Source organism: Thermothielavioides terrestris, chromosome 6, assembly GCF_000226115.1.
Source record: "Thermothielavioides terrestris NRRL 8126 chromosome 6, complete sequence".
Classification (NCBI taxonomy): Eukaryota; Fungi; Ascomycota; class Sordariomycetes; order Sordariales; family Chaetomiaceae; genus Thermothielavioides; species Thermothielavioides terrestris.
In genome coordinates, this window is record NC_016462.1 from 541006 (window position 1) to 562488 (window position 21483).

The window sequence follows — 21483 nt, forward strand, 5'->3', positions numbered from 1 at the left end:
CCGAGAGGCCGCCGCTTGCGCTTGTCAGCTCGTGAATAAACACCTTTGGCTATCGCTATCCCTCGGTGCTAGCCAGGCCAGCATCCTAACTGCTTGCAAGAATCGCTCCCTTGCTGTGCACCTCCACCAGGGCCTGCCGGGTGATCGTAAACCACCATCACACATTTGCGCCCAACCAGAACCAGGAACTTAACTGACGCCACATCTTTCCTCCGCTCACTCGCTCTCTGTCGGCGCCATGGCAGGACTCAGGATGGGCTGGGGCAGCGCGCTTCTCGTCCTCGCGCTGCTCCTTGTCGTGCTCCCCGGCAAGGCGGCGGCGTTTGGCGCGGGCAACATCCCGTCCATCGCCCAGGTCGAGGGCACCAACTGGCGGCATGGAGGTGTGTATTCCGTGCATACTGCCCTGTCGATGGATATCCATCACGGGCGGCAAGCATGGGCTGTGCAGCTGACGCTTCTGCCCCAGACGTCGAGGACATGCTCAAGACGGTCGCCTTCCTGCACGGCAAGAAGTGGACATCCATGATGGTGCGCCGTGTCTACTTTGGCAACTGGCTGCGGGACTACTCGCAGGCCGTCGATGTCGGCAGTCTGAAGGGCATCAACGCGGCCACCATCAGGATTATCGTATGCGCCCCCCTCGCTCCCTCGTTTGTCGCCGCCGCGCTGCTGACCGGCGTCAACTTCTGTAGGTCTGGGTCCTCTCCTTCATGGCCAATGGCTACGCCACCGAGGAGTTCGAGGTCACAGAGGAGCGCCTGGGCGTCTACCGGCCCGAGGAGCACATCGACAACCCGCTTGGCTACGCCGACAACCAGGATGCGCGCAAGTTCGACCCGCGCCTGCGGGGTCCCGTAGATCCCCGCGAGCTCGAGATCGACCCGCGCACCGGCATGAAGAACTACATCGCCAACGAGTCCGGCGGCTGGGCCACCAGCGCCGGCTACCTGCGCTTCAGCTTCGCTCGCAGCATCCATTTCGGCCGCGTCTACACGAGCGGCGCCGCTGGCACCTCCGGCAAGGAGGCCGACCTCTGCGAAGCGCTCCGGTGCCTGGGCCAGGCCCTCCACTGCATGGAGGTGCGTTGATTCCATTCGTGCCACCGGCCGGGTTTGATCTCTCTCTCTGATTATCCAGCAGGACTTCCCCGCCCACAGCAACTACTGCGAGCTAGCCCTGATCGAGCTGGGCTACCACAATGTGTTCCCTCACTGCGGCACTGCCACCCAAATTCAACTGAACGGCAGGACCGTATATCCTCTCGTCACCGGTATGTATATATATGGGAGACAACTGAGGGGCATGCCGTTCCGGGCTTATGCTGATGATGCCGTATGCAGGAACATTCGGAGGCGTTGACTTTTTGCATTCAGTCATTGGGTAGGCACAAGTTTTTTTGGCCCCAACCGTTGGAATGTTGTCGGTCTACTAACTTCGGCGCAGCGAGGCCACCGATCATTTCACTCAATCCGAGGTCGACGAGATCGACGTCGCCCTCTTGAATGCCGAGCTAGCCAATAAAGCTAGCGACGGCCAGCGAGGCTTCCTTGGCTCGGGGTCCGGGTCGGGCGGCGGCGACTTTATCTCCCTCGTCTCCCAACTCCCCGGCGTCGGCGACGCCTTTGCGGCCCAGGCCAGAAACCTTATGGCTATGTCTGCTGCCCAAGAGCAGGAAAACATGCGCGCCTCCAATGCCGGCCCCGGTGCCCCCAGTGCTGCCAACCCCAATGTGATTCCTGGCATGAGCCCGAACTTCGACCCCGTCAAGGTCGCAAAGCAGATCTATCCCATCCTGGAATTCCGCGATAAGATTGTCCGGGCCATCAGCGGCATGATCTCCAAGATCCCGGGCTTGGAGAAGCTGCTGGAGCACATCAGCGAGACGCTCACCGCGTTCGTCCTCGGCCTGTTGGCCCCTTTCGTGCGGCCCATCATCAACCAGGTGTCCAAGGTGCTCAAGGATGGCTCCTCGGGCCTGATCGCCTCCAGCGCCAAACAGCAGCTCGAGCCGTGGACCAACCCGCGGTGCGACAACCCGACCCACTCGATGCTCTCCAAGGACCATTTCACCAACGTCCTCAACTCGTGCGCTGGCCGCGTGGCCGCCACCATCCTTCAATATGTCGTCCCGTAAGCTTGCTCTCCCTCGTGGCTGATCCAACCTCCCCCACCCCCCCAAACCTCCGACCGCTGACCTTGATGAAGCCGCGTCGTCTACGCCTGGGAGAACCCCGGCGTCCCCGTCGACGAAGTCGTCAACGACGTCCTGCGGGCCTTCCACCATCCGGCCGCGCGCAACGAGCACATCGAGATCCAGCGCAACATGTTCGAGACGGTCCGCCGGTGGGCGCAGGAGACGCCCTACCGCGACCAGCTCAACCACCTCCTGTCATCCGAATCCGTCCGGCACAACAAGAACCACATCCTCAGCGACGCCGCCGCCGCCGGCAACCGCTCCGTGGGCGGCGCCGGCGGCGGGTGCGGCCACGGCGACGGCGGCCACGGCAAGCCCGCCGGCTCGCTCTGGTCGCAGATCCAGACGACGAACCATGAGACGCACGAGAGCGCGAGCGCCGCCGTGGCGCCGCCGCCCATGCACGGCCAGGCGGCGAGCTACTTCGCGGCCAGCGCGTCGCCAGGGCAACCTCGGCCCGGGTCGTCGTCCGGCGGCGCGGCGGCGAGCTACTACGCCGCCAGCGCGTCGCCTCCGTCGCAGTCGCCGGCCTATGGCGGTGGCCCTTATCCCCAGGCGTATCCCGGGCAGGGCGGCGTGTACGGACAGCACGCGCACCACGCGCAGCACGCGCACCCGCCCGCGCACGGCGGCCATTACCCGGGCCATCACCAGGGCCAGCAGCCGCCGCACTATGGCGGAGGATATGGGGCGCCGCCGGCCCCGTGGGGGCAGTATCCGCGGTACTGAGGGAATGTGGACTAGCAAGAGGCTGGAGAGGAGTGCAAGTGGAAAGCTACCTAGAGAGCTGATTGCGCGGTATACCTTCCTGTCTAAATCTCAGACCTCGCCCCCCAAGACGGACGCCCGTCGTTGCATTTTTGGTGTTCTGCCGCCTTCTCTATTTTCACTTTCTGGTTGATGATGATGATGATACAAGTGGAAGAATCTGAAAATAAAGTCTAACTAGGTAGTCCAGAGTAGATGGAATGCGTTTAGCCAACCAGGCTGCTCCCCGAAAACGCCGGTCCTCCCGCGCTATAAGCGTGTCTAGCTGATTCCTTTTCGTCACCCTACTTGATGCTTTACATTCCGTACGCATAGTGCTTCTTGCGCTCCCAAGCCACGCACGCCACGCCATGCCATGCTATGCAGAACCGCGGGGAATCTAACGCGCCGCCATCACAACATAGAAAACACACGATATATACGAGAGAGAGAGAGAGAGAGAGAAAACGAGGGTGAAACTGGAACTTCGGTGGAAGAAAAGAAAACTTAGAGGAACCCTCCCACCCCTACCGCCCCCTCCGCCTCGGATCCAGCGCCTCGGCCCTCCTCATCTCCCGCATCTCCTTAGTGCCCAGACTGCCGAGGCCGCCCTCGCTGCGCCTCTCCCACCCGCCGAGGCGCACAACAAGACAGGTAGCATTGTCGCCGTCGGCGGACACCTCGGTGGCGTACTCGACGACCCTGCGGGCGCCCTCGTCGGGGGTGGCGGCCTCCTTGACGACGTCGACGATCTCGCGGTCGCTGAGGGCGCCGCTGACGCCGTCGCTGACGAGCACGAGGAAGGCGAAGGCGGCGGGGGCCAGCTCGACGCGGACGACGTCGGGCTCGGCGGACACGCCGACGCGCTTGGCCGCCACGTCGCCGAACGCGCGGCTGTTGGCCAGCCCCTCGATGCGCTCCTCGCCGAGCGAGTCGGTGACCAGCGAGTCGGCCAGGAAGCGCCGCAGGCGCCGCGCCTCGGCGGGCGCCGAAGGCCGGTGGTCCGCCGTCAGCGCCACCGGCGCGCCCGTCGCCGTCTCGCACAGCAGCGCGCGCGTGTCGCCCACGTGCGCGACTACCAGCGTGCTGTGCGCCGCCGGGTGCCAGAAGGGGGACGGGGTCGGCGTGGAGATGAGCGCGACCGAGGCGGTCGAGCCGCCTTTGAAGCGCGTCGGCCCGCCGATGCCGTGGCCCGAGGGCGGCAGGTGCGGCGAGCCGAGGATCTCGTCCTTGTTGAGCGGGATGTCGGCGACGTAGGGGTCGTCCGGGTCGGGCTTGCGCGCCTGCGCCGTGACGAAGTCGAGGTCGGCGCGCAGGAAGGCGTACGTGAGGACCGATTCGAGGGTTGTCGGGCCAGAGGAGTGTCGTGGTTGGGCAGGGGAAGCAGAAGGGTGGCCGGGTGCTGAGGAGGAGGAGGAGGAGGAGGAGGAGGAGGAGGACTCGCGCGTCGAGGGTGCGATAGGCACGTCGAAGTGGTCGGGGCGAAAGCGGCGGAAGTAGCCGCCGACTGTGCGCTTGTACTCGGCCAGGAGCTCGGCTTGGAGCCGGGCGGCTTTGGAGCTGTCCGCGGCAGCTGCTTGGTGCTGTTTGCCCGGGTCGTGTTGTTGCTGTGGCTTTGTCTCCTGCGGGCCGGCCCAGCTGCTGTCGGGGTCGCGGGTCGAGTCCGGTGCGCCGTGGTCTCGCTTCAGACTGCTCTTCAGGCCGAACTCGGCCGCGGCCTGCTCAATGTACCCGTGCAGCTCGTCGCGGAGGAAGTCGCTGCACTCGCTGCCGCCGTGACCGTCGAAGACGCCAAAGTAGAAGACCTGCGGATCCCCCAGGGCGCTGTCGGCGCTGGTTCCCTCGCCGGCCGTCCTGGCGGCCTGGCTGCGCACCAGACTGATGGGTACCCGCTTGGCGAAGGCGGGCATGTGGATGGTTCCGGCCTGGTACGTGTCCTCGTTGTAGATGCGCTGCCCGCGGGACGCCGAGACGCCAAAGTGGTGCTTGGCGCTGCGCAGGGGTATTCGCACGACGGTCAGGTCGCGGCTGGGCATGTTCGGGGGCGTCACGGCCGGGCCGGACCCCGGGGCCGGGGTGTGGGGTGTCGAGGCGGACCGCGGGAGCTTGTGGCCGGGGCCGGCCGACGACCGCGAGTCGGGATGCAGCGACGAGGAAGGGAGGTGCGTCACGAAGTAGTTGTGGAAGCCGCGGCGGAAGGGTCGGTTGGCGAGTTGCCGGCCGGGGCTACCGTCACGGAGGTCCGGCGCGTCGCGGAGAGGCAGAGCCAGGACTGCTGTTGCTCGGGTCGGCGCTCGGAGCGGACGGCGCGCTCCAGCAATGCGTAGCGCGCGCAGCGACATGGCGGCGCTCCTTACGCGTGTCTCTCGGCTGGCGTGGAAGAAGGTTGCGACATAGTTCATGAAGGCATCAAGAAGCGTTGCGTGTCGCACTGGAGGACCCCCAATCTGTCCGAGCATCCGACGGCGGGACGACGCGGGCATTGCGCTCGCGCTGGGCCGACAACGTGGAGGTTAGTGTTAATGCAGGCTCCCGACTGGCGAACCGAAGATGCAGCAGCTGAGCAGGCCCGGAGTGCGCTGCCATTGCACAACAAGACGACTCGGTGGCACAGTGAGGCGGCCAACGAGGGGCTGAACTGGTGGTGTCGGAGCTGTTGGGGACGGCGGACAGCCCAGGGTGTTGGGCCGGAGCGCTTGCAGCAGCTTCACAGCAGCTGGAGCGCGCCGTTGCAGGGGACTGGTGGGACAATGCAGGGCTGTGCTTGGCAAGATAACCTCCTTCCAGGTTGGCAAGTCAGGCCCTGGTCCAATGGAAATTATTCGGTGACCTGGGAGAGCTTTTCCACCGAGAAACGTTTTTTCCTGCTGAAATTGCGAAAATAGATATGGATGCTGTATCCCTGAGCACACCCGTATATGGAATGGAACCAGGAATACGGTAGCAATGTGGCTCTCTTTCATACACCATCTTGTTCTGTTTCTCCCGATTTACATACACTAACTCGGAGGCACGGGGGGCGGCGTCAAGTTCCTCAACGCAAAGGACGGAATCCAAGTGTCGAAGCAAGTGAAACATCCACTGCGTGGATGGAAGGCATCCACAGAGAGAATGGGCTTGGTGGGGCTGTCCATTACAGCCAACGTCATCTGTTTGAATTACTAGGTATCTAGCGGAGTTGAGCCCACAGCAGTGCGTGGCTTGGCAGCTGCGGAGACTTTGTCCACTTACACAGCACAGCTCAAACTTACTGTGAACGGAATACGAACTACAGCCTCCCTCTCCCTCACTTCCAGGGTTCAACCAATCCGTGCAGACAAGTGTGAGCGAACCGGAGTTGAGAGTGTCTCCACGCCGAACCCTTGAAACGGTTGGCCGCGGCGACACCTGCTGCCCCTCTCGCCCTCCTTCCCCCAACACCCCGTGTTCCCCTCTGCGACCGCATGAGGCCGCTCACGAGGTGGGCGACATGGAAGATGGCCAGGATGGCGATTCTGCAGACTCGGCCACCCAGCCGGACTTGCGGATCGTCGAGATCGTGCCGGACGGGGACATCCTTCTGGACGTAACCTTCGAGACGTCCAAGGAGACGCTGAAGGCTGCGAGGAGGGCTGCGAGGAGTGCTGCGAGGTCCAGGCCCGGCCAGCAAAGTGCGCCGCCAGCCCTCGAGGCGACAACGCGTGTCCGATACAGGACTCATCTCGCTGTCCTGAAGCAGAACTCGAAGTACTTCGACAATCTGCTCAGCGACACGAGATTTGCTGAAGCCAGGTCGATCGAGGCCCGCTTCCAGCAGCTGGCCCTGAAGAACGTGAAGCCGTCCGAGGCCGAGGCCGCCGAGCTCCCCGTGGTGCACATTCACGAGGACGACGAGGCGACCCGGTCGGCAGAGCAGGCCGCTGTCTTCGAAGACCTCTTGAGGATCCTCCATCGGAAGCAGTCCACCAACCCCAAGGCCGTGACGATGCAGTATCTGGCCGTGCTGGCCGTCCTGGCTGACCGCTTCGCCTGCACGGCCACGGTGTCGAGGTACCTGAATGCGCTGAAATACAAATGGCCTGCCACGCAGACCCGGCTGTCGAGAGACGACGGTCCTGCGCTCAGCAGATCGGCCGAGGAGACCCTCCGGCAGAAAATACTCGTATCGTGGCTGCTCGACCAGCCGCTGAAGATGCACACTGCCACCCGTGAGCTCATCATGTACGGCTCGAGGAGATGGAGCGCCTCGTTTGACGAAGACGAGGAGGGCACCAGCGCCGCCTGGTGGGATCTCCCCGACGACCTCGAAAGTGAGCAGCTCCCGTCCGTTCCGTTCCATCGAATAAATCCCCGTAGCATTCCTAGGTACCCGCCTCTGACTAAAATATCCTGCTCCCCAGGAGAGCTCCAGTATCGCCGCGAATGCATTCTCGCCACCATCGCCTCCGTACAGCGGCACTTCCTGCAGCTCTACACGTCCCGCACGCGGCAATGCAAACTGGGCTACGAATCCAGCCCCAGCTGCGACTCCTACCAGCTCGGCGAGATGGTCAAGTTCCTGTGCAGCCGCGGCCTGCTGGTGCTCTCCGACTTTGCGTCCCATACAGGTAGCCACCACCACCACCACCATAATTACCCAGGCACCACCACCACCGCCGCCGCCGCCGCCGCCGCCGCCGCCGACGCCCGCGACCTCGCCGCCACCACCGACATCGGCCACATCCTCGCGACCCTCAAGCAGTGCCCGGCCTACCAGATCGACAAGCACCACACCAACTGCGGCCTGCGCACCCGCCTGCTGCCCGCGCTCGAGCACATCCAGGCGATGCTCTCGTCCAACGTGGTGTCGATCTCGCGCGCGGCCTGGGCCCGCGACCGCGAGCGCGTCGCCTGGTGCCGCAGTCTGCTGCTGCGGGAGGAGGAGGAGGAGGAGGAGGAGGCGGGGGGGCGGCGGCACGGCGCAGGTGGAAAAACCAGCGGGAAAGGGGAAAAGAGCGACAGCAGGAGAGAAAAAAACGGGAAGGAGAAGAAGAGGGCGGAGGCGGAGGAGGAGGAGGAGCAGCAGTCGTCGGCGAGGGTGTTCCGCTTCACGCGTGCCGTGGCGACGGACCCGCGGCTGAGGTACGAGGGCGCGCTGGCGGTCGACGCGATGGCGCGGGCGCTGTTTACGGCCACCGAGTGGGACTGGACGCCCGACGAGCGGGAGGACTCGAGGGGGGTCGAGTTTGGGCGGTGCAGGCCGGCCGACGTTTTGAAGTAGATCGTCATGGCATGGCAAGCAGGGCTGCGCTGGGTTAATATGAAGGAGATGGGGTTTGTGATGGGCAAAGGTACCCCGGGTTGTGGTGATGGGTTTCTTACGCCTCTGTGCGGCGACGGCGACGACAATAATTAATACCAACAACAACGTGGCATCTGTCCTATCGACGGAAAGAAAAATGAGGGTTCAACCCGGTGCGGCCGAGAGATGGCGACGCGTGGGCGGGAAGGATAGAAAAGTTCCCCGAAAAATTCAATGACTAAAAAGCTCACCAGTCCAACCCCCTCCGTACCGGAGATGGGGGTGGCCCAGCTACGAAAACCCCGAGGGGGTTTTACTCTGGGATCGAACTGGGGACCTCTTCGAGCGAGGCCCGGAGATCCCCAGTCCAGCCCAGCTCCCCCCAACTAGGCCACCTGGCCCTGTGGGGGGAAGTTGGTGGTAGGAAGTGCGGAAGTTGTACATATAGTGCGTGCGCCGGGAAGGAGCGCGGTTTGGTGGTCCGGGCTGGCAGAGGCAGAGTTGGGATGGAAGGGCGGTCCCGTCAGTATCGGGGCAATTTGCCCTAAGGCTCGTTCGTGCTCATGATGGCTTCCAATGCCTACCACGCGCGACTCGACGGTGCGTCAACACCAGACCGTTGGAACCCCCTGGTCGACCGACATCATCGTGCTCAGCATGGGTAGCCGTGGTCACTCTGAACGCAATCGCCGTATATTAAAATATCGTCACGAACCGAGTCCAGTTGGGATATGTGCCGCCACCCTCCCGCAAGATGTCCATGGCTCTACGCCCCGACCTGCGTCACCTCATCCGTGGGACTCGTCTTGCTCTCCTGCCTCCCATACTTTCCACTGCCCTGGTCCTCCGCTTCCGAATCTGCCGGCGACAGTGGCGCATCCTTCCGCTTCATCAACGGCCAGTGGCCCTTCACCTCGCGGTATCTCATGAGGAAGAAGGCAGCCATCACGCACAGCCAGTACAGGTTGTACGAGAGAACCGAGCCGTAGGTCGCCGAGTTGGTCCACCCGAAGATGGCGTTGAAGAAGCCCCAGCCGCTGCCGCCGTTGTAGTTCGGGTTGCAGCACTGTGCGCACATTTATCAGCCCGAGCCTGTTCTGCAGTTGGGGTCGTTGTACCAGGGCAACTCACGTTGACATGCCACACAGATCTGTCAATGTCATACGACCCAGGGCCCTCGCCCAGCTCGGCGACGTCGCTGCCGACCAGCTGCTGCCATTCGTCCTGCTCGAAGCTCCACACGGCGCGCGAGAAGAGCCCGGCGGCGACAAGGTAGAGCAGGCAGGTGGAGATGACAAGGAAGATCTGCATCTTGGTCGACGAACCGCCCCTAAGACAGTCAAGACAGTCAGCGCCACCTGTTCGTCCACCTCTACACCGCAGCTTGCGGGGGCCACTTACTTGTACAAGACATATCCGACCGCCACCCCAGCGGCGAGGCCGACGACCACGGCCAGCGGCACGGCGGTCGCGGGCGCGGTGAAGGTCACGCCGGCGATGAAGACGACGGCCTCGATGCCCTCGCGCAGCACGGTCACGAAGGGCAGGGCGAACATGGCGTAGCGCTCCATCCACCGCTTGACGCGGCCGCCCTTGGTCTCGCCGGCGGCCGGGTGGCGGTCCATGACGGCGGCCAGCTTGGCGCGCCACTTGTCCTGCATGCGGCCGATGCGCAGCAGGGCGGCGCCGACGACGCTGATGATGAGGCTGGCGACGAGCGCGAAGGCGCCCTCGAAGCGCAGCTCGGACGTGTCCCACTTGTTGACGCCCGCGGTGTAGAAGACGGCGATCAGCGCCGCCGCGATGATCAGGCAGATCAGCAGGCCGAGGAAGGTGCCGAGCCAGACCTGGGGTTGCCCCGCGTTCAGGTTTTGTCAGCCGGGCCAACGTTGGGTAAAGGAAGGGAAGGGATGGTGCCATGAAGCGGTCGAGGAGAGGGGAGAGAGGTAAGAGAAAATGGGATTGCATGATGGTCGAGGTGAGGAGGGATGGGAATGGTGGTGGAAAAAACGATGTCACAGGCGAGGATGACACATGGTGAACTCGTCCGGAATGGATAGACAGAGAAGAAACAGAGGGGGGGCCTACCTGGCGCACCAGCCGCTTGTGCAGCACCTTGTCATCGTCGAGGGTCTGCTTGAGAAAGGCGAGCAGCACCGAGACGATGATGACCGTCTCGAGCGCTTCGCGGAAGGTCACCAGGAAAATGGGGACGGAGAAGACGTCTGGCATTTTGGGACGCGTCTTTCTGCTCAATTGAGGCCTCAAGGGAGAAGGAGGAGTGCAAGGCCGGTTGAGGGGCTTGCGATGGGAGGACGCAGGACAAAGTAAGTTTAGGGGGGGGGAGAGCGCGATTATCTGATCGAGCGATAAAATTCATCAGATAACCAGGGTGCACTCACGCTCCACACCGGCTACGCGCCGGAACCCAACGTGTGGGGGTTTATTTGCTAATGAGCCCCGACTATGGAAACACATGACATGACACTGCGGAGTACACTACTACACTACACGTGTAAGCATTCCGCGCATCGGTTGATGTCGGCTGCACGACTACACTAGGGCCCGTTTGTTAAATCGCGCTTTCCGCGGCGTGGGATACCAGGTAGTTGTGGTGGCCGGTTTTCATCTGCCGGGTGATTTATGTGTGTACATACAGTATGATTCAGGGATGGTCTCTTCACCCAATTTGGTCTGCCTCTCTCCTGTCTGCGGAATGGCACAGGTCCCAGAGCAGCCAAATTCCGTACAATACTGCAACGTCAACGCTACTCACTGACGTGACTCTCCACGAATTCGGCAAATTCTAGCTCTCAGGCGATGTCGGACGAGAAACGACTCATGCCAAGCACCTAGCGCTCGGCCAAGGGTAGCCAAGTTCAGTTAAGCGATGCGGATCCAACAAGACCCTCTCTCCGTCCCCACCGCCTCCGGTGCATGTCTCATTCGATCGAGGTACCTTCACTCGTTAGTGAGTGTGTGTCCTGAAAATTCCCTGGGACCGCGGACGAAGCCGGTTGGCACAGTGGAGACACACGGCCGCGCACCTTGTCGGTCAGCGTAGTATAGTATACACTCCACCATAACCTCATACACTACCTAGTCAACTTGCTTGTTGTTCCGGTTACGGCCGTGGCACCCACCCGCAGAGGCAGAGGGTTTCACGGGCGAGTGGGTTGCAAGGTCGTTCTGCTTGCCCTCCCCCCCTGCGCCCTTCCCCCTCCTTCCCCCCCTGTTGTTGATGGCACACGGCTGTCGTGACACCGGCGGTGCAAGCGTGGGGCTGGATCCGGCAATCCTTCCGTATCCTCCCGCGTGTGGGTGGGTTGGCCTGCAAAATTTCTGCACTTCTCGCTCCCGCCTCGATCTGATAGGGCACAGGCATCCCTTATGATTATCTGATTTGATTGATAAGATCTTCCAAACCACCCCCCTGGCTCTCAGCCGAGGGACTCGACTCTGCTCAGACTCCTCCCTCATTCCCTCTTCGGGTGGTCGCCTGAGTGAGAAGATTTTGCCTGGCGCTTGTGGGAGACCGCGCTGGGGCGAGTTGAGTTCCAACCGGCCGATGGGCACACACTGACACAACAACGTGAGCAATATTTACACAAACACACCGGCACACCACCACACCACCACACCACCACATCACCACAACGCGGTCTCGCCAAGATAGCCTGCCTTCAAGACAGACATGGCTTGGAGAACTGCTAACGGAGCTGCTTCGCCCGGCCGGCTCGGTCTCGTGTGGCTACTGTGCCTGCTCTGGCACGGCCTCCTGGCCAGCGCGGCCACCGTGACGTACGACTTCAACATCACCTGGCTCACGGCAAACCCGGACGGCATGGCCGACCGGCCAACCATCGGCATCAACGGCCAGTGGCCGATCCCCACCATCCGCGTGAACGTTGGCGACCGCCTCGTCGTCAACGTGCTCAACTCGCTGGGCAACGAGTCGGCCTCGCTTCACTTCCACGGCCTCTTCATGCGCAATGCCACCCACATGGACGGGCCCGCCGGCGTCACCCAATGCCCCATCCCGCCCGGGTCAAGATTTACATACAACTTCACCGTGAGCCTACCCGAATCTTCCGGAGAAAGGGAGCCAGCATTTAACGTACTTGTGGCTAGGTCGATCAACCGGGCACCTACTGGTACCACTCGCACATCCGCGGTCAGTATCCCGACGGCCTGCGCGGCCCGCTGATCGTCCACGACCCGGACTCGCCCTTCCGCGACAAGTACGACGAGGAGCTCGTCATGACCGTCTCCGATTGGTACCACGACCCGATGCCCGGCCTGTTGAGCCAGTTTCTGAACAAGGCCAATCCAACCGGCGCCGAGCCCGTGCCCAACTCGGCCCTGCTCAACGACACCCAGAACTTGACCGTGTCCGTCCAGCCTGGCAAGACATATCTCTTCCGCATGATCAACATTGGCGCCTTTGCCGGGCAGTACGTCTGGTTCGAGGGCCACAACATGACCATTCTCGAGGTCGACGGCGTTTACACCCACCCGGCCGAGGCGAGCATGATCTACCTCGCCGCCGCCCAGCGCTGCAGCTTCCTCATCACAGCGAAGAACGATACCTCGGAGAACTTTCCCATTGTTGCCAGCATGGATACCGTGAGTGCCGGCGCATTTCTTGGCATGGTGTGCTTGGCGTTTAACAATTGCAGGACCTGTTCGACAAAATACCGGACGGCCTGAACTGGAACGTCACCGGTTGGCTTGTCTACGACTCTGCCAAGCCGCTCCCAGATCCCGCCGTCGTGTACGATGCCTTCGAACCGTTTGATGACATCGGCCTCGTGCCGTGGGACAACCAAACGCTGCTCGGAGAGCCCGACCAGACCATCACCCTGGACGTGATCATGGACAACCTGGGCGACGGCGCGAACTAGCAAGTCATCACTCCACTAAACTCTTTCCATAAAGGCCCCGTCATCCTAACACAAAAGGCAGCGCCTTCTTCAACGACATCACCTACGTCTCGCCCAAGGTGCCAACGCTCTACACGGCGCTCAGCGCCGGCGACCTGGCCACCAACTCGGCCGTGTACGGCACCTACACGCACCCGCTCGTGCTCGAGAAGGACCAGGTCGTCGAGATCCTGATCAACAACCTGGACTCGGGCAAGCACCCCTTCCACCTGCACGGCCACGAGTTCCAGGTCATCTGGCGCTCGGACGACGATGCCGGCACCTTCGCCGACTCGAACGTCACCGCCGACGCCTTCCCCGCCATCCCCATGAAGCGCGACACCGTCGTCGTGCGTCCCAACGGCAACATGGTGCTGCGGTTCAAGTCGAACAATCCAGGTACTTTCCTCAATCTCTCCCCTTCCGTTATCCTGACCTACCCGCATTGAGCGGGATGGCAACGACCGACCCCCTTCAGAGCCGCTGACCGTAACAGGCATCTGGCTCTTCCACTGCCACATCGAATGGCACGTTGCATCCGGCCTGATGGCCACCATCGTCGAGGCGCCGCTGGACCTTCAGAAGACGATCGCGCTGCCGAGCGACCACCTCGCCGCGTGCGCCGCCGCCGGCGTCCCCACCGCCGGCAACGCCGCCGGCAACACCGTCAACTTCCTGGACTTGACGGGCCAGAACGCCCCGCCCCCGCCGCTGCCTGCTGGGTATGTGCCCCCCCTCGTCCCGGCTTGTTTTCCGCTCCTGTCCCTTTGCCCGTCCCCCTTACCCGACCGACCCTACGTTCTATTTCCCACCTAGTTCGGCCCATGTTGGCTGGAGAGAGAGAGATGCTGACAGCGCTTTGTGTTCAGATTCACACCCCGCGGCATCGTCGCCCTCGTGTTCAGCTGTGTGAGCGGCATCCTCGGCGTGGCTGTCGTCTCGTGGTACGGGTTTGCCGGGCAGGCCGGTGGCCAGGGGGCGGCGCCAGCGGTGCTGGCCCGGCAGGGCGAGAAGCAGCAGCAGCAGCTTGGTGGTGATGGTCAGGGGACGGTCGGCGCGGCGGGGTCGGGGTCGGGCGCCGACGCCGGCGTGGGCCAGGCCGCGGGTGGGCGTCGCAGTGGTGAGGCTAATTGATGGGGCGAGGTAATGCTACTGGATATGGCATGATCCATGCCGGTTGTGTAGACCTTTGGTCTCCCCTCTGCCTGGCGCAAGACACGCCTTTCCCTGTCTAGGTGTAGGGAAGGGAGGAAAATAGGTGTTGTGGCTCGCGCGGCGTTATCTGCTGCGCGTGTCGGATCTACAGGTTGGCTGCTGCGATTTCAGAGCTCAAAAGGCATCAGCACCTAGGTATAGTACCATTACACACAGAGTTCCTAGGAAGTTAATATGCCATTACCCGGCGAGGTACCCAGGCTCAGATCAGCTGGTCCGCGTTGTATTGAGGACCTATAACTCTAGCCTTCACTAGAAGTAGGCAAGGCAACACCCCGACGCGCTCCAGTAGCTCAGCATCGCGCCTTTCAAGACGCCCAAACGGAGCTTTGATTTGCCTAGGCGGTTGATTGAATATGGGCCTGAAACGGCTGTAGTATGAGCTATTTCACGCCGGTCTTCGTTCGCTCATTGTTGGCGAAATAGTTGCTGTAGTTACCGACCTTGGCCGATCTCGACCGGGTCAGGGGTAACTATCACTCGTTGACTACCTCATCGGCAGCACCACTGGATGAGTCGAGTACCTCGGTCCACACAAGGTGAGGAGAAAGAAGTCAGACCAAACGGACGAAGTATTCCTCGCTCGCTCCATATCTTCAGAACAAAATAAGGGTAAATAGAATAAAACAAGCGAGGGAGGACCTCAGCGTCTAAATCCAGTTAAAAGTAAGTAAAAATAAATAGGAACCCTTCCAAAAAGACAGATGAATAGATAGATAGCCCAAACCCTCAGCCCGGCCTCGCGACCCGCAACAACAGCCCCGGGTCGGCCCAGGGCCCATTCGCAAGAGTCCTCGTGTGTTTCGCGCAGATGAGCAGATGATCCAGCCCCGTCCCTGAATGCTGTCCGTCCTCCCGGCCGACATCCCCCCCGCGAACCCCCCAACCCCATCAAACGCCTGAAGAGACACCCCGACACGGGGGTGTTCTATGCAATAGCCCCCCGGGCAGAAAAAAAGAACCCAGCAGCAAACAAATCATGACACCCCGCCCTTATTATAGCTTACAGCACATCCGGCTTCCCCTTTGGCCCGCTATATCCCCATACACAAAACAAGCCCGCCCGTCTGTCCGAGTCCGAATCCAGCGGCGCTAGGCAGTCTTCCTCTTGCGCCTGGGCAGGCCCTGGGCCCTGCGGGCCCGGACGTCGCCCTCGGCGAGCCAGCGGCTGGCCTTGACGAGCTGGACGACGTTGATGATCTGCTTGAGGGCCATGACGGGGAAGCTGACGCCGGCGAGGACCCAGGGCCAGAAGCTGTCCATCTTGTTGGCGCGGGCGAGCTCGAGCGCGCCCGCGCTGTACGGGTTCGTGAAGATGTGCCGCAGCAGCGACGAGTTGACCTGCGCGCCCTGGTGGATCGCCTGCGCCGCCTGGTCGGGCACCGTCTGCAGCAGCGACGGCGAGAGCAGCGGCGAGGAGAAAGAGAGCAGGTACAGCGCGATGAAGAAGGCTTCGTTGAGCGCGCAGGCTAGGAAGAGGACTGTCTGTTATTTGCGACGGGGTGGTTAGTGGGACTTATGTTTGGTAGGGGAGAGTATAAAAAAGGAGGGGGCAAGGAGGGAAATGGAACCTACCTTGTTGGTGTAGTAGAGCGACAGGATGCGGCTGCGCGACTTGTCGACGTTCTTGTGGCTGTTCTCGGCGCCGCCCATGGCCAGGGTCGCGTACATGTGCATGTAGTGGCTGGCCAGGTCGAGCGAGATCAGGCCCTGGAAGAGGATGGCCCAGCGCGGGAAGGCCGACGACAGGAAGACGAGCAGGCAGGCGGTGGTGCAGCGGTCTGTCACCATGTCGAGCACGGCGCCGAAGCGCGTCGACTGCTCAAAGTAGCGGGCCGCGTAGCCGTCGAGCGCGTCCAGCAGGCACGATATGCTGTAGAGCAGCGAGCATGTGCGCGGGTGCAGCGGCATGTAGTACAGCGAGGCCACGGCCAGGACGATGCGCGAGTAGCCTATGCGACGGGGGACAGGGATGTGGTCAGTCAGCATGTCTTGACGTGGTTCAGAGCAGCTGTTGCTGCGGCGCAGTTCTCACCGATAATGTTCGGCCAGAGCAGGAATATGTTCTCGTGCGGCTCCTCGTCTGCGCTCTCCTTCTTCCCTGCGATCTGAATGCTTGGGCTGCCATTGGCGCCCGCGACGACCTCCTTATCTTGCGCTTTGGGTTCGGGCGAGGCAGCCGCTGCGCCCTGGCGCCGGCTCTTTGCTGCAGCCATCGTCGTCTACCTGTCGGGCATGCAAATATGCAGACAGACGTGTAGATTCAAACGAAAATCGATGCTTCGTCCTCGTATCGAATGGTTGAAATTCGAGGTTGTGGGAAACGGTCTTGATGCGCGAGCCCGAGAGCTCCGGATGACGCGGAAATGGCGACGAAAGGGCGATTCAAATGCCGAGTTACCGAACGGGGGTCGAGGATATGAGCGGCGGGTGCTCCCTGCAGAGCTGCACGGCTAGGCCGAAGAGAGACGCGGGGAGCACGCGTAAAGGAGCGATGCCAAAGCTCAAGATGGACTACGGAGGCATGTGCGTGAGCTCTGGTCTCGTCGAACAATGCGACTCGGGTTGACGACGGCCTGGCTGCGTCGGGCTTTGCAAAATTGGGGGACAAGGCCGCGGCGATAAGCTATCGCGCGTGACAAGCATCCGCTTCCCCAGCGGTTACGGTAACCCACGTCAGCTACCTATCGTGGTATCTTCGTAAGAACCTTGCGCAGGTACAAATGTTTGGTAATTACACGTTGAATTTTACCTCTCTCGATGTGCGCAACACTCCCGCTGTGCTCCGTAGTCCGTCCACTACTTGGGATGTCTCAAGTTGGGTGGCTCTTGGGTAAGACCTGACCCTCGAACTGGCGCGATCGCAAAGTACCTGCACGTGGTAAATACTGTGTAAGTTGCGACTGGCGAGCTCCTCATTTTACTGACTACCTACGCAGTGGAGAGGCACTGGGGGATGCCGACGACTGTCAAATTGATGATGCTTGCGCGCTTGAAGTCTATGCACACAACACAGACGGAGACTAGCCTAGCTTTACCTATTTTCGGTTTGGCGTTTAATCGGGTGACCAGCAGCTGAGCAGAGATGCGGTATGCCTCGCCTCCGCACAAAAGGCCCCGCGCCGGTTTGAGCCCTCGGCCGGTCCTGCCGAAGCCGGGCCGAGCTCGGGAGCCTGCCATGCGGGCCGTGCATTGACAGATCCGTGGCTGGGGCCCAGATCCTGTAAAGACATTGCTTGGGGAGGTGTTTGAGGTAGGTAGTTACTTTAAATAGTCAATCCTAATAACTTCGGATACTGTGTGTGTGTATTCCGTGCGGAGTGCTTCCGTACTGCATTGTAGGATTGAACCGCTGGCGGTGCAGCCGGATGCAGGCCGTTGATCCGGCTGCATGCTGGCTTCCAGAAGCAGAGAGGAAGGCTGGAATTTGTCCTGCAGTGATGAACACTGGGTGACCAACTTCCTGCTGTTGGTTCACAGTTGCTTGCTTGCGCCTTGCACCTTGCACCTTGCACCTTTTGCACCTTAGGTGGCCATGGCCCGCGACGGGCCGGCGAAGGGCGGCTGCTCCTTCACAGTGAGTCCACTAACTTCAGGTACTAGTCTGTATCCGTCCATACACTACCCTAGCTTAACCCCCTACCTAACCGACCTAGGAAACGATGTCGATCTCGCGCGCGGCGGCGCCTCTGATGCGGTCCGTGCTGGCAGTGAGGATTTGACAGAGCCCTGCAGCTGGGGGCAAGTTGGGCACCCCGCCCGGATCTTGCTCCGGGCGGCTTTGATCAAATCAAAATGCTGCGCTAAAGTGGCTTTTTGCTGGAGGCGCCGTCTGTCGTCAAGCGGCCTGTGATTCCTCGGCCGCCAGGCAACAACCATGGATGCATGCCGGCTTCCGCGAGGGGACGGAAGCAGCAGATCCAAGAGCCCGAGCGCCATGAAGGAACCCGACGCCTCGATGACTCGACGGTGAGAAAAAGCCGGCCGTGGTGCGACTCGTCTCTTGAGACGTCGAGACGTTGAGACGGCATTGCATCGCATCAGGACGGACGGGCTTTCCGTAGGTCGCGCTGATTTCTCTACGGAACACTCACAGTAGGCGACAAGGACAAGATCTTGATCTGGATACTCGGCCAATTACACTAGCATCTCCTCCGTCTCCAATGGCATTCGGCGAGATATCCGGCTCGCTCCGTGCATCTAGACCCCACGAAGGCCTGCGCTCTGCTGGGCACCAGGGACGGGATGCCCTTCCGGTCACTGCAGAGGACAGGCAAGGGTCTGTGCGCTCGGGTGATAACCAAGGTACGGAATATTTCTAACCATCTTGACGTGTGGATTGGACGCATCGGAACGCTCCCTCGGTGCAATGATGCACCAACCCCCAAGGGGCTGCAGAGTGCCCTTTCTTTTTTCTCCTCTCGGAATGGTTCTCCTGCCTGCGCACCGGCCTGGCGCCGTTGCACCGTCGTCCCATTGCCCAATCCGGCTTCGCCGCTAAGCCGCGCGCCCAGCGGGATGGCCGTCGTTGTTGCTCTGCTGCCCCAGGTTGATGGCTGCTGATTGCTTTGCTGCTGCGGAATACACAACACTGCTGTTCCCTGTTTTGAGATCAGTTTGCTGCCGTCCACACGGCCTCGGCCCGGTCTGTCACACTGGCCATCCAATGCTTCTTGCCCCCCCCCTTTGTCGGCAAAACCCGACTCCCATTGCCCGTCAAATGATAAGACCTGCCTCTCCCAACCCGTGGATCACCCTTTCGGAGCCGGCATTCCATTCGGCCCCGGGATCGAAGACAACTGTGGCCGGCGCTAATTGAGGCGTACCGTCCTCGAGTCTGCGGGGTAACCAGGTACCAACGTCAACCAAACACCTCCGCGGTTCGTCTCCGCGGTTCGTTGTCAAACTTCCGCATCCACAGTTTTCGGACCCGCTGCCCCAACCATCTGCACTACTCCGTATCCGTACAATTCGCAGGAGGACGCTCCCCACCTCTTAACACCTTTTTTTTTTCTCTTGTCGGCCGTCCTCGTCGTTCGAGTTCACGTCTCCGGTCCCAGACCTCTGGGTTCTGCTCCTCCGCTCTTCCCTCTCCGCTCTCCGCCTTTGCTCCATCAGCCAGCGACGCTGCGACTCGTGCAATTCGCCCTACCCCGGTCTTCTTCTGGCGGCAGCTTGCGGAGTGCTACTGCCTACACGAGTTAGTGAAGCTTGCCGGCAGAAACGCCACAAATAGCGCCGAGTTACCTGCCTTTATTAGCCAGCTCACCGTCACTTGGGCGAGGGGCACACGTAACTTCACATCCCCTCCCCCTGGCTCGCATCCAAGCTACCGGTATTTGCCGGTCGCCACGGTCGCCTCTGGGCTGGGCCGGACTGGTCGACGCTAGTCTACCTTAAGTGAGCTTACTGCTCCCCCTGCCTCCGGCGGCGACGAAGTACATAAGAACTGCGCGAGCAGCAAGACAGACCGCCCCCGCTCCGTTGCACCCTGTTGTGCATCCTCTCTGTTGTTTCCACGCCGCGCGGCACTCCCAAGTCAGAGACAAGAACGGTTGCCTCACAGGCTGACGGCACAAGATGGCGGACCGCCATGCCACTCTATCTCAGACCTTCGCCGAGCGGGCCAAGACGGCGGCGCACCCGCTCACGCGCTACCTCTTCCGGCTGATGGACCTCAAGGCGTCCAACCTCTGTCTCAGCGCCGACGTGACCACGGCGCGCGAGCTGCTGGCGCTGGCCGACAAGGTCGGGCCCTCGATCGTGGTGCTCAAGACGCACTACGACCTGATCTCGGGCTGGGACTACAACCCGCAGACGGGCACGGGCGCCAAGCTGGCGGCGCTCGCACGCAAGCACGGCTTCCTCATCTTCGAGGACCGCAAGTTTGTCGACATCGGCAAGACGGTGCAGATGCAGTACACGGCCGGCACGGCGCGCATAATAGACTGGGCCCACATCACCAACGCCAACATCGACGCCGGCAAGGACATGGTGCGCGCCATGGCCGAGGCCGCGGCCAAGTGGAAGGAGCGCATCAACTACGAGGTCAAGACGTGCGTCACCGTGGGTACGCCCGTGTCGGACCAGTTCGACGAGGCCGACGAGGCCGACGAGCAGCAGCAGCAGGAGGAGGAGGAGGAGCAGGCGCATGCGGGGGGGCAGGCGCAGGGTCAGGGGCAGGCGCCGGCGTCGTCGTCGTCGGCGCACGCCTCGGCGCAACAGCGAGATGACAAACGTGAGCCCCGCAGGCTCGCCGCGCAGGAGCAGCAGTCGAAGGAGGGCAAAGACGTTGACGGGCGGAAAGGGAGCATCGTCTCCATCACGACGGTGACGCAGTCGTTCGAGCCCGCCGACTCGCCGCGGCTGTCCAAGACCCACGAGCAGGGCGACGACGCCGTGTTCCCCGGCATCGAGGAGGCGCCGGCCGACCGCGGCCTGCTGCTGCTGGCGCAGATGTCGTCCAAGGGCTGCCTCATGACGCCGGCCTACACGCAGGCCTGCGTCGAGGCGGCGCGCGAGCACAAGAGCTTCGTCATGGGCTTCGTGGCACAGCAGTCGCTCAACGCGGCGCCCGACGACAACTTCGTCCACATGACGCCCGGGTGCAAGCTGCCGCCGCCGGGCGAGGACGAGAACGGCCAGCTCGAGGGCGACGGCCTCGGGCAGCAGTATAACACGCCGGACAAGCTCGTCGGCGTCTGCGGCACCGACATCGTCATCGTCGGGCGCGGCATCATCTCGGCCGCCGACCCGCCGTCCGAGGCGGAGCGGTACCGGAGGAAAGCGTGGAAGGCGTACCTGGCGCGGCTGGCGTGAATTAACGGGGCGAGCAAAGCAACGTCTTTGTTTTAGGATGGTGAACTCCCCTGTGGGCATTCGGGAGCATGTCTGCGACAGAAACAAACGGGGCCAGCAGACAGGGTCGGCAAAACCAAAAACAAGAGAGCGCCAGGCGAAAGGACCCCAGCGGGTTTCAATTTTGAATTTCGATATAGGGGAGGAAAGGAGGGGATGGAAGGAGGGATCCAAATCTCGGGGCGTGTTTGGATAGTAGATCTCTGGTCGATGCCACTGCGGTGCTGCGGTGCTGCGGTGCTCGTCCAGCCCGAGAACCTAGGACGGCCGAACACCCGGAGGGG

General features: G+C 61.9%; 7 protein-coding genes across 7 annotated transcripts; 4 read left to right on the plus strand and 3 right to left on the minus strand.

Annotated features, from left to right (window-relative positions):
- Positions 1 to 238: 238 nt before the first annotated feature.
- Positions 239 to 3194, plus strand: THITE_2097551 (uncharacterized protein; the record flags this gene model as incomplete). The annotated part of the gene is made up of 7 exons (XM_003657391.1): positions 239 to 383; positions 470 to 630; positions 696 to 1082; positions 1144 to 1273; positions 1344 to 1383; positions 1447 to 2133; positions 2209 to 3194. The coding sequence occupies 7 exons, from the start codon at positions 239 to 241 to the stop codon at positions 2924 to 2926; spliced, it is 2268 nt and encodes a 755-aa protein (XP_003657439.1). The 3' UTR covers positions 2927 to 3194.
- A 277-nt stretch (positions 3195 to 3471) lies between these two features.
- THITE_124165 (uncharacterized protein) lies at positions 3472 to 5346 on the minus strand (the record flags this gene model as incomplete). Its single annotated transcript, XM_003657392.1, has 1 exon — positions 3472 to 5346. The coding sequence occupies one exon, from the start codon at positions 5344 to 5346 to the stop codon at positions 3472 to 3474; it is 1875 nt and encodes a 624-aa protein (XP_003657440.1).
- Positions 5347 to 6071: 725 nt separating this feature from the next.
- Positions 6072 to 8482, plus strand: THITE_2123159 (uncharacterized protein). Its single transcript, XM_003657393.1, has 2 exons — positions 6072 to 7233; positions 7324 to 8482. The coding sequence occupies exons 1-2, from the start codon at positions 6414 to 6416 to the stop codon at positions 8181 to 8183; spliced, it is 1680 nt and encodes a 559-aa protein (XP_003657441.1). The 5' UTR covers positions 6072 to 6413; the 3' UTR covers positions 8184 to 8482.
- A 294-nt stretch (positions 8483 to 8776) lies between these two features.
- THITE_2123161 (uncharacterized protein) lies at positions 8777 to 10611 on the minus strand. The gene is made up of 4 exons (XM_003657394.1): positions 10293 to 10611; positions 9606 to 10051; positions 9336 to 9534; positions 8777 to 9270 (listed from the first exon to the last, which is right to left on the minus strand). Exons 1-4 carry the CDS (start codon positions 10434 to 10436, stop codon positions 8971 to 8973), a joined length of 1089 nt encoding a protein of 362 aa, XP_003657442.1. The 5' UTR covers positions 10437 to 10611; the 3' UTR covers positions 8777 to 8970.
- Positions 10612 to 11791: 1180 nt separating this feature from the next.
- Positions 11792 to 14815, plus strand: THITE_2123164 (multicopper like protein). Its single transcript, XM_003657395.1, has 6 exons — positions 11792 to 12276; positions 12336 to 12830; positions 12884 to 13107; positions 13170 to 13525; positions 13623 to 13848; positions 13996 to 14815. The coding sequence occupies exons 1-6, from the start codon at positions 11899 to 11901 to the stop codon at positions 14258 to 14260; spliced, it is 1944 nt and encodes a 647-aa protein (XP_003657443.1). The 5' UTR covers positions 11792 to 11898; the 3' UTR covers positions 14261 to 14815.
- Positions 14816 to 14907: 92 nt separating this feature from the next.
- On the minus strand, positions 14908 to 16557 carry THITE_2070950 (uncharacterized protein; the record flags this gene model as incomplete). Its single annotated transcript, XM_003657396.1, has 3 exons — positions 14908 to 15826; positions 15917 to 16332; positions 16377 to 16557. 3 exons carry the CDS (start codon positions 16555 to 16557, stop codon positions 15434 to 15436), a joined length of 990 nt encoding a protein of 329 aa, XP_003657444.1. The 3' UTR covers positions 14908 to 15433.
- Positions 16558 to 19530: 2973 nt separating this feature from the next.
- Positions 19531 to 21380, plus strand: THITE_2123166 (uncharacterized protein). Its single transcript, XM_003657397.1, has one exon. The coding sequence runs from the start codon at positions 19922 to 19924 to the stop codon at positions 21158 to 21160; it is 1239 nt and encodes a 412-aa protein (XP_003657445.1). The 5' UTR covers positions 19531 to 19921; the 3' UTR covers positions 21161 to 21380.
- The last annotated feature ends 103 nt before the right edge of the window (positions 21381 to 21483 follow it).